Source organism: Cydia splendana, chromosome 15 (assembly GCF_910591565.1).
Source record: "Cydia splendana chromosome 15, ilCydSple1.2, whole genome shotgun sequence".
Taxonomy (NCBI): domain Eukaryota; kingdom Metazoa; phylum Arthropoda; class Insecta; order Lepidoptera; family Tortricidae; genus Cydia; species Cydia splendana.
In genome coordinates, this window is record NC_085974.1 from 16,517,275 (window position 1) to 16,529,671 (window position 12,397).

The 12,397-nt window shown below is 38.3% G+C and overlaps 1 protein-coding gene across 1 annotated transcript; it reads left to right on the plus strand.

The window, feature by feature from the left end:
- The first annotated feature begins 3,480 nt into the window (after positions 1-3,480).
- LOC134797369 (uncharacterized) lies at positions 3,481-4,128 on the plus strand. Its single transcript, XM_063769591.1, has one exon. The coding sequence runs from the start codon at positions 3,481-3,483 to the stop codon at positions 4,126-4,128; it is 648 nt and encodes a 215-aa protein (XP_063625661.1).
- Positions 4,129-12,397: the final 8,269 nt, after the last annotated feature.

Consider the following 12,397-nt stretch of genomic DNA (forward strand, 5'->3'; position numbering starts at 1 on the left):
GTTAATTAAAATAGTAGCAGTATAACTGTAGCCTCTTCGTTAGTTTTATTAATTAAACGTTGACATCCCCATAATTAATTCTCGAGGGTAATCTACGCGGCTCTGAATTGCTTAGTTACTTAGTTCACAGAATTAATAAATTAACGTTTTGTTGGACTAAGTACGTGGAATGATATGATATTATACACATTTATTAGTGTTTGTTGAGAGTTCGTACATTTGCCACTAAACGCAAGTAGCAAGTGTATGACACACAATAAACACTAATGAATGTGTAATTAGGCCCCAGTGTGATGGCTACACATCGGTAACTCGTGGCATTTAGGTAGCACTTAAAAGATTAGTTTAATTAATTCCTTTTTTTAGTGGTTTCTTTTTCTCGACTCGTATAAGAAGAACATTGTCACATCACTAGTCTGTTAGAAACTGTCAAGTGCCACGAGTTACCGATGTGTGCTCATCACTAATCTTTTAAGTGCTACCTAAATGCCACTAGTTACCGATGTGTAGTGATGGCCAGCTACACTAATAGTAGGTATGAGAACTGTTTTATATAATTTCGTCTTTCATTTTATTGGTCTATGGAGGAGCTACTAACAGTGGGGAGACACTCCTCACTTCGTGCAAACTCGGGTCCGTTCGGCTCAGCATTGTTCCGAGCAATTATTAAGGTTGGCACAACTTGACGTCCCTTTGCGTGCACGACCACAGATAAGATAATCACTTGAATTTTGACAACCTTTCCTTCTTCCTTCTTCCTCGCGTTATCCCGGCATTTTGCCACGGCTCATGGGAGCCTGGGGTCCGCTTAGCAACTAATCCCAAGAATTGACGAAGGCACTAGTTTTTACGAAAGCGACTGCCATCTGACCTTTCAACCCAGAGGGGAAACTAAGCCTTATTGGGATTAGTCCGGTTTCCTCACGATGTTTTCCTTCACCGAAAAGCAACTGGTAAATATCAATGATATTTCGTACATAAGTTCCGAAAAACTCATTGGTACGAGCCGGGGTTTGAAACCGCGACCTCCGGATTGAAAGTCGCACGCTCTTACCGCTAGGCCACCAGCGCTTCCACCCTAAATACAACCCTAATTTTGACAACCCTAAATAGTCGAAAGAGATAGTGCCATAAGTTAGACAGGGATATCATGATTCGACCCTGAATCGCTGACAAACTTCGGTTTTGTAGGAAGTGTCCTTTCTGTACGGTAGTACTATTAGGTACTTATTCTGTGCTACTAAGTAATCAAATAACTTATGTATTCGAGGCTGAATTTCGTCGTCATAAATAACTCGATACGTAAACAAGCGCCACAAAATCAATGAAAAGTACTCATAGTTTGTCAAAGGACTGTCTCATTTCAATCATAGACAGAGAGAATCATAGTATCTTTGTCTTACACTAGTACTAGCACCCAAAAGAAAAGGATGAGTATAGTTTTCCTGGTTCTTACTGACTGACAAATTGGTTTGACCATCTATATATACCTGTCACAGAAATTCGGTGACCATGGCGGTAAAATCTACTCATTATCATGTAGAGTAAATTAAGTGATAGATGCGAAAAACTTTAACTTTTCTTTTCCTTGTGTTAAGGATGACTCACGCTAGACCGGGCCGAGCCCGGGCTGAGGCGTCCGATATGTCATTTTCTATGACGGCTTTCCATAGAAAACGAAGCGCCGGAAGCTCCGTCCCGGCCCCGGCCCGGTCTATCGTGAGTCATCCTTTAATCATTGACTAATTAGGACACAAAATAAACTAAGTATTTGATTGTTGACCCTTATCACCGAGCGAGACAGTTTAATATAGGTTACTGGATAAATCAACCCAAAATAGAGCATCAAATCTACAATATGGTATACAGTATGGTACATATTGACAGCCGAGAGGATAAGCCTGGCCATCCAAAAAGGTAACGCTGCCAGCCTTCTGGGCACCATAACGCATAAAGGTGACCTGAGGAACATTTTTTTAATTTATAAGTTTAGTTTAAGATTTGTTATAGTTTAGTTTTAATTTTAACGTTTAGTTATTTTTTTTCATTTTGTTTGTTATTAATAAATATACTCAAATATTGACATTAACCCTTAAACAGGCCTGACGCATTTTTTACTTTTGATTACTGATTCGGGTAGGTAATAGCTTAAAAAGAAAAGTAATTTCTTGATTTTTTTTACTACCCCTAATTCAATAAAAAAAACCCGGTGGTTTTTATATGCCCACTGCTCGTGACCAATGGTGCTACGTGGTCCTTATATGGCCACTGCCTTGTTAGCCATACAGAGTAGTTTTAAGGGCAAGTCATGTGCACATCACATTTACACTTGCGTCACAAAATGCACTAACTGCCAGCACTTTCTTGGCTCGCATGGATGTCGTGGCTCGTAAGATTGACCGTTGAATAAATATTTAATTTAAAAACCAAAGGAAAATATATTACTTTTGTACTATGAGGGTTCATTCATAGTAATGAATTTTACCCTTAAATGGCATGTAAACTCCCTGCAGGGCAGAGGCCACTTATAAACCACTCGAACGTGCCCCAGACGGGCAGAGGGTTCATACGAACCACAAACTTTTAGATCGAATATTTTATCAGAAAACAATAATTAAGGTAAGTTATGACTTACTACACATACATTATCTAATAATCTACCATAAAAATACAAAACAAAATACTTACAGTACTTTATTTCGGCGTAGCGAACTTATACAGCGGGAGAAACGTACAAAAACTGCCATTTGTTGTCGATTTGAACTTGACAACTAAATTTTCAAAGAAATTTGTTATGACACCTGTAATTTTTTTCCGTTCCGATATCACCCACTTAATAGACTTTACGGCAATGACATTTTGCGGTCGTTGTATTTACTCAGCTCGCCAAAAAAAAATCATTTGCTATGTGGTACTTATAGATACACAACCTGTTTAAGGGTTAAGTCAATATGGATAGGGTGCGTATCGATGGCTATAAACATTTTTATTATAATATCAGTTACAATAACGCTTATTTAGTATAATTATTAAATGATATAACAACACTTAATATAGGCCAGGCCACTTAGGCAACTTAGGCCAGGCCTGTCAACGGAAACCGCTATATTGTGCCTTAAGCAGGCTGTCAGGTACTATAGGGACAGAAACACGCCAATATATGCATGTTTTTTGGACCTATCCAGGGCGTTTGATCTGGTTGCGTACGACATACTTTGGGATAAAGTAGAAAAAACAGGTTTGCCGAAAGAATATATTAATCTGTTAAGGTACTGGTACAGCAACCAGATCAATCGGGTGAGATGGGCAGGAGTAGACTCTGATGAGTATAAGCTTCAGTGTGGTGTGAGGCAGGGGGGGCTTTCCTCACCTGTCCTCTTTAATTTGTACATGAACGAGTTAATCGGGGACCTCAGCAGCATGCGTATAGGTTGTCATATTGGTCAGGCTTGCTTTAACAATATCAGTTACGCCGATGATATGGTGCTGCTGGGACCCTCGGTTGACTCGATCAGGAAACTACTTGCGAGGTGCGAGGCTTACGCTGAGCGGCATGGTCTTAGGTACAATGCAGGAAAAAGTGAGGTGTTGGTATTTAAGGCACGAAAGTATAACCCGACCACTGTACCTAAGATCGTGCTGGGAGGCATACCTCTTAAGGTTGTAAATGAATTTAAATATCTAGGTCATGTAATTAATAATGAACTAAGAGACGATTTAGACATAGAAAGAGAAAGGAGGGCAATGTCTATAAGGGGCAACATGCTTGCCCGCAGATTCGCACGTTGTAATACGCAAGTTAAGCTGACGCTATTTAGAGCGTATTGTCAGACGTTTTATACGTGCGGGCTGTGGGCAAGTTTTACACAAAGGGCCTACAACACGTTGCGAGTCCAATACAATAACATCCTTAGGATGCTGTTAAGGCTGCCGAGGCACTGTAGCGCGTCAGGCATGTTCGCCGAGGCGCGAACGGACGACTTTTATGCCATTAGACGGAAAAGAGTGGCGTCATTACTACGACGTGTGCGCGGCAGCACTAACAGCATGCTGAGGGCGTTAGACGAGCGCCTCGACTGCCCGCTCACTAAGTACTGGGCAGAACTAGTCATAGGTAGGTCTAAGTAGATATAGGTTACTAACATAGTGTTAAGTCTAAAAATGTTACTAACAAAATATGGATCGCTTTTGGTCTGAAATAAAGAATTTTAATTTTTATTTTATTTTATTTTATAATATATTTTCATATGATATAATTTATCATTTTATATACTTAATGATTAATTGATCTAATAACATTAAGCATAACATTCTTGAAGTTATAATGCATATTTTCTATACCGAATTTATGATATAAAGTTATTTCATGTAAAGTAGAATTGTTATAACCTTTGTTGATATAATTGTATTAGATACATAATTCCACATTTACTATTACACACTACAAAAACCGATACTCTTTCTACATATAACGAACTGATATTTATAACTAGCATTATAATAAATGAGCATTATATCATATGATCGTAATGATCGTTATAATAAATGAGTGTTAAATCAAAAGATAATTATATAAAATGATATTAAACATTTTAATAATATACCAAATGTATATTATACAAAATGAGTTATTATATTTTCTGAAATTATATTAAATGTTGTTATATCTACAGAAAATATATTAATTATTTTTATATCGATCATTACACACCCATATGGATAAATGTGGCTGGCCTTAATATTAGGGCCTGTTGACACATTTATTAGTGTTTATTGAGAGTTCGTACATTTTGCCACTAAACGCAAGTAGGAAGTGTATGAACCCACAATAAACACAAATCAATGTCTAAATAGACCCCAGTATGAAGTTCAGCTACACTAATAGTAGGTAATAATCAAATCCGGACAAGTGCAAGTCGGACTCGCCCACCGAGGGTTCCGTACTTTGTAGTATTTGTTGTTATAGCGGCAACAGACATACATAATCTGTGTAAATTTCAACTGTAACTATCAAGGTTAATGAGATACAGCCTGGTGACAGACAGACGGACAGTGGAGTTTTAGTAATAGGGCCCCGTTTTTACCCTTTGGGTACGGAACGGTAAGTTTAATTTTTATAACTTATCTATAGTTTTAGTCAATCATTGGCCAACCCCATGAATAAGTGATGCCGGGTCGCCATATTTCCTATCTAATCACAGATAGATAGATAGATAGAATTTTCGATAACGATATAACCGATACCGAAATTGTATCACGGCAGCTCTTTCATTAAAAGCTCTACAAGCAAGGTATAGGATGACTCACGCTAGACCGTGTCGGGCCCGGGTCGAGACGTCCGACATGACATTTTCTATGACGGCTGATCGGTGATCACGTGGTGCTTTCCATAGAAAACGAAGCGCCGGAAGCTCCGGTCCGGCCTAGCGTGAGTCATCCTTAAGTGTGGCATACGGAGAAGTGAGGCTAGCCTTCACACTGGAGCCTGCTTACACATTGATTATTGTTTATTCAAGAAAAGAGCGTACCCCCATCTTAAACACCAGCAACGCACCTGCAACTCCTTTGGTATTACAGGTGTCCATGCACAACGATAACTGCTTACCATCGGGTGATCCGTTTGGCTATTTTTCTCCTTTATCATAAAAAAAATCTAGGAAATATTCCAAGAATCCTTCCTATCTTAATAAAACCTACACAAGCCACCACTGACTTAGCACATAATTTATATTATCGAATAGATGACCGAGCTCAAAAAACATCTGGAAGGAAAACTTCTGAGCAATGAGGGAAGTTCCGACACCCTCTCGACGACATGTGTTGAGCGACAGATGGTTAGTAATAACGTTTTTTGTTGAGGCACAGAATAAGTAATAGTACCTAGTACCGTACAGAAAAGAAACTTCCTACAAAACCGCATTTTTAATAGCGATTTAGGGACGATTGCTTGTCAACTGACTAATATCAATAGTGCGACCAAAATCGGAATGTTGTCAAGTGTCATTGGAACTTGGAAGTATTGAATTCAGAAATAATGTGAATGCGTAAATTATTAGCATGTAACAGTAGGTATTTCCATAACGGTAGGTACCGTATCTCTTGAATGCAGCTTTTCGTCTTTTCTATTCAACTTACCTTACATTTCACCTTAGCTTCGATGAAACTTTAGACCTAATCACCATCATCACCTTCCTCGCGTTATCCCGGCATTTTGCCACGGCTCATGGCTCTGGGGTCCACTTGACAACTAATCCCAAGAATTGACGTAGGCACTAGTTTTTACGAAAGCGACTGTGATCTTACCTTCCAACAGAGGGGAAACTAGGCCTTATTAGGATTAGTCTGGTTTCCTCACGATGTTTTCCTTCATCGAAAAACGACCAAACTTAAACTTTAGACCAAATACGATTCGAAATAACCCCCTGTGTGTACTGCCTCCACCTATACATACAACACGCGTACATTAGGACACTGGTTCCATTTAAAATAATCCCCAGCTGCTTTTAGATTATCCCCCATTAATTTTTCCCCGTCTTTGTTTATTTAGGATTGAACAGCGAGAGCGACGTGCTCAGAGTTCTTTTTATAATATGCGCATTTTTGTCGAATATTTCTGTTGGATATACTAGACATTTAGGTCGAAAATTGGGAATATTTCTAGAAACTGACATGAGAAAATTCTCATCCAAGTTCTTAAAAACTTCTAATAGGTTATTACTCAACGTTGACAACTGTTTCATTTAATATTTACATCACTCATTGGCGCCTATCTCAAGTGTCAGAGAAATCGAAACTGTCAGAAAGTTTGGCAAGAAACGTGTAGAAAACAAGTATTGTTTGTATTTTTTGTCTCAATAAATTACCCCTTCATGAAAACAAGTTACCTACTACCGTCAAAGATGTTTTTCGATACTCATTTTTATTGCCACCAAATCTCGAGATCTTTCTAGAGAACTCAATGTGTTTATGTTTTTCCATCGGAAGAAACCTTTGGCTACCTTCCGACTCCAGCATCAGATCAGCTCCATGTTTGCATACTATAACATTGTCATTGGAAATACGGAAGTGAAGTATGCCAATTTTCAGCTCAATCAGATACCGAAAAGTGATTCATATTTAAGTTAGAAGATTTGAAGCACATATACATACAAATATACGCAGTGAAAGGTGTGTTAAAATACCGAGAACATTTCACGGAAACTTAAGAGTACAATTTTTGTAAATTCTCTTTGGCAGATTGCAACTTAAATTATGATGATATGTGGTCGTTTTTGTCTACGTGACAGCGTGATAAAACGGTGTCCGTCACTTTCTATCCCGCGGAGTTAAAAAGTGACAGTTATTTTATCACGTGGATAAAGCGATCCATAATAATACGCCTGAAAAAATATACCGTTGTCGTTCCTAACTTAAGGCCATTTATCAATTCCCTAATCGACTGTGTAAGTGATTTGCGATTCTCGCACCTCCTACCTTATAATACTTTTAAAGGGGGCGAAAAATTGAAAGCACCGAAAAGTTTGTTTGGCTGTTCGGGGTATTCAAATTCTTGAGGCCAATTCTCTACTACAAAAATTGATTAGGTTTCGATATAATTAGGGGACAATTCAAATTATTTTAATAAATATTTTGATTTGCGTATTAAGTAGTCTCACTAAAGTATATAAATTGATAAGTGACTGATTAAACTAAACCTTCCTCAAGAATCACTCTATTGATAGGCGAAAACCGCATGACAATCCGTTGAGTAGTTTTTGAGTTTATCGCGAACAAACATACAAACACACAAACAGAAAGACGCGGTAGGGGACTTTATAAGGTGTAAGGTGGGGGGTTTTATAAGGTGTAGTGATTGTTAAAGCAAAATCGGCCTCCTGACTTGAAGCAGGCCGGGTAAAAGCATGGAGTTGCGAACTTTGTAACTTTAATTGAAATTCAATTTACATATGTGAATATGGAGGCTTTATGTTATGACGGGAGTCACAATTTTTTTGCTGAATTATATAAATACAATACAATAAACACGTAAACATTTTTATAATAAAACCAACAGAAAAACACAAATGTAATTTGTAACTATGGGAGTGCAATAGAGATTATAATTTTTAACAATAAGAAACGTCTGCGAACGATACTATTAAGCTTAGAATAAATTTAAAAATGGAAAAAATTACTATCTTGGGTGAGACTTGAACTCACGGCCTCTGGATCGATACTCCAGCGCGCTGCCATCTGAGTCACCAAGACCTCATCAATAGCCATCAAATCTTTCCACCATATTATCAGATCAGATCTTATTATCAGATGGCAGCGCGCTGGAGTATCGATCCACAGGCCGTGAGTTTAAGTCTCACCCAAGACAGTAATTTTTCCAATTTTAAAGCTTAACTGCAATAGAGATGTCAACAGTCGGGTCAATGTACGCTAAATCTATATGGAACGCGTCCTTTCTTTAACAAGGATCATGTTATATAACTTCAGGGCCATCCCTAAAGAAACATCAATCACTGACGAACTCAACTTGAGGGGTAAGTTCTTGTGAACATTCTTTGCCCAGTAATTACCCTAACTTAGGGAAAGAACTTGGAACAAGCTCAGTTAAGACTGATTTCTGCTTAAGTGTTACATGTTAAGAGTTACAGGGTAATCTTAGGATATTTGAAGGATCATTTTTTTATCGACATGTTTAATGTAATAACAAAACACTAAGATATTAAAATTTTAATAAGATACCGTAAAATGGGGTGAGTAGGGTTAAAACTGAAATTCAAACCTCGATAACATTTTATTTTTACATATGAAAACTGAATGGAGTATATAATAAGTGTTCCGGACGTTTGTATTTTAGTTTTTATTTTATTTTGGGTAGTTCCATTTCATAACTTTGACGATAAAGAGGAAAACCCACCTCACCCCGTAGTGCCTCGTATTTGGGGTGAGAGGGGTTTTCATACATAGGTGATTTTGGAAGATTGTTGGATCGATTTTTTTTATTATGCGTATTACTATAGCTCCATTTTAAATTGGAATACATTATTTTTGTAGCAGTGGCCTCAAAATCCCTTCTCACCCCCCTCTTAACCCTTCTCTCCCCATTCATAACCCAACTCTCCCCGCGAAATCTACTCACCCCGTTTTACGGTATTAAAATAAAATTCTAAGCATCTCTCAGCTGAGTAAAGGATGACTCACGCTAGACCGGGCCGAGCTCGGGCCGAGGCGTCCGACATGTCATTTTCTATGACGGCTGACTGATCGGTGATCACGTGGTGGTCACCATAGAAAACGAAGCGCTGGAAGCTGAGTCATACTTCAAATCTAATACTACTAACTATCAAATCCATACTAATATTATAAATGCGAAAGTGTGTCTGTCTGTCTGTCTGTCTGTTACTTCTTCACGCTTAAACCACTGAACGGATTTAGTTTAAATTTGGCATAGAGATAGCTTGAGTCCCGGGAAAGGACATAGGATAGTTTTTATGTCGGAAATCATTCCTGAAGAGAGTAGGGGGGTGGAATTGAAAGAGTTAATGCATTGTCTAATAATTGAAGTAAGCAACGTGAATTGAATGATTGCTATTAGCATTATCTACTTTAGCTGCTGTCACTAATTCCACGCAGACAAAGTCGCGGGCAAAAGCTAGTAATATTATAAATCTCTGTCTGTCTGTCTGTCTGTCTGTCTGTTACCTCTTCACGCTTAAACCGCTGAACGGATTTAGTTTAAATTTGGCATAGAGATAGCTTGAGTCCCGGGGAAGGACTAGGATAGTTTTTATGCCGGAAATCATCCCTAAAGAGAGTGAAAAGGGGGGGGGGGGAATTGAGACAGTTAATAAATTGTCTGATAATGGATGTAAGCATTAACTTATCGAATTGAATGATTGCTATTACACTTTATCCAGGCGTTATACTTTAGCTACTGTTACTGATTCCACGCAGACAAAGTCGCTGGCAAAAGCTCGTATTTTCATAAAACAATTGATCCTAGCAACACAGAATGGCGTGTTATCGAGTGTAGTACCTATAACAAAACTACCTTCGTATTTTATCAAGGACCAGCGACCATATTTTACCAACATTTTACACGTCAAGCAGAACTCGACAATGGCTCTTTATCACAACACATAAATAATACGGCGAGCATCTATCACGCCGTGGCGTCACTACGGTAATGTGACGTCACACGATATGATGTTATTTATTTGTGTGACAAAATTGACAAACATATTGTGAAGGTAACCGCAACATTGCTTAATGCTTAGCATTATGGTGTTGAAAATAAGAGGGATAATTTAAGAATTAGAAAATATTTATATTGCTTTTAGATTCAATAAATTATAGGTAATAATTCAGATTAAAGAATAACTCTCAATAAATAATGTCTGTTTCAAGTATGGGTCACATTTGTTATTATGATTAAGAAATTGCTTGCTATCGATATCGATAACACTTCGAGTTGATATTTATAATCACTAGCACTGGTAAGTTTTTGCCCCCGAAAAACCGGGCTATGTTAATTACCCTGAGGTAATACAAACTCTCGGCAGGGGTGCGAAACTCCCGACTTCGGCTAAACTCGGCTCCGCTCGGCTCAGCATTGCTCCGAGCAATTATTAGGGTTGACACACCTTGACGTCCCTTTGCGTGCATAACAACAGATAAGATAATGGCTTGAATTTTGACAACCCTAAATAGCCAAAAGGGATAGTGCCATACAAAGGGACAGCATGATTCGACCCCGAGCCGCTGTCAAACTTCGGTTTTGTAGGAAGTTTCCTTTCTGTACGGCAGTACTATCATTTATTATGTGCTCTCGGTACAATACCTATTACACCAGGCACTTAAGAGCCAACGGGAGTGGTCATTTCTCCATACAAACGTACTCCTCGTTTTCCTCCGTGGTTTTTGAAGCTAGAGCAATGATTTTTTCAACACAGATTAATATTGTCAATATCTGTGTCGGACCGTTTTGATTTTTTTGTTTTTTAAGGCGCTAGAGCCCTTCAAAAATGGCCAAAATGGCCTAATTGACTATGCCGCAATGAGAGGCGTGGCATTCAAAACTGATATCAATTAGCCAAAAAAGCAAAACGGTCCGACACAGATAATTTCATAATCATTTAGATTTCCAAATTTGGTTACGATTGGTTAAGTTTTGGAGGAGGAAACAGAGGAGTACGAAACCTCGATTTTTGAGATTTTTACGCAGGATTTTTCGCCTTGTCCTTATCGCACTACTTTTAGGTGCCGCTTCCGTTAGCGAGACGGGTATATTTACCTAAAATATTTAAAACTCAGCTCCTGTTTCGTCTTAACCTCATCCTACACGTCTAATTTAAAGCTCATTACGATTGTTTAAAGCACCCATCGCCGGAACGACCCCATTCGGGAAACGACCCTAAGATGAGCTTCGCAGGTGTAAGTTTTAAGTGAGGCTATACAGGGTGATTTAGGTGACGTGACTGTTCTACCTGTAAATTAACGTATAAGATCATGTTAGGGAAGAGAAATTTAGTTTATTTTGCGCAGGGCAATAGAAACCTTACAGTATAAGGATTCAAAGACATACAGATAACACAGACACACACACACAGACACAGATAAATCTAAATATATAAACGTGAAAGACCTGACTGACTGACTGACTGACTTAAATCAACGCACAGCCCAAACCGCTGGGACTAGAAAGTCCAAATTTGGCAACTAGATTCCTTATAAGATCTAGGGGTGCACTAAGAAAGGATTTTTCAAAATTCATCCCCTAAAGGAGTGAAATGGGGGTCCAAAGTTTGTATGGGGAAACAAGATTAGGTAGACTATTTTATTCCAAATTTCACAGGAGTATTCCTAAAGATAAATGAGTAAACACGTGTTTCAGGTTTTTTGAAAATTGAACCCCTAAGAGGGGGAAAAGTCCCCAATAGGGTTGATATCTCAAAATATCAATATGGGTATCGTTTTCATTGTATTTTGAGACGCTAATAACAAAAATGGCATCAAAATTAAAATTAACGTAGCCGAAGTGAACCATCATCCCCTGGTGGGGGTGCAATGGGGTTGAAATTTCAAAATATAAATATGGGTATCATTTCCATGGTTTTGTGGGACGCTAATTACAAAACTTACAAAAATGGGATCAAAAGTAAAATATAACGTAGCCGACGTGAACTATGGCCCCTGGTGGGGAATGCTAATTACGAAGATAGCGTAGACGGTTGTAACATACACGCTGATTTACAGCCACACGTGATCCAGACTTTTGAGAATGAAATCCCTTAAAGTAAATTTTTTGAGCTACAAAATTATAAGATTACAAATACCTTCTCTTAAATATATAATAATCTAAATATATAAACGTGAAAGACCTGACTGACTGACTGACTGACTTAAA

Excerpts from the sequence above, each read along its gene's own strand:
- LOC134797369 (XM_063769591.1), top strand. The coding sequence starts at position 3,481 with ATGGTGCTGCTGGGACCCTCGGTTGACTCGATCAGGAAACTACTTGCG.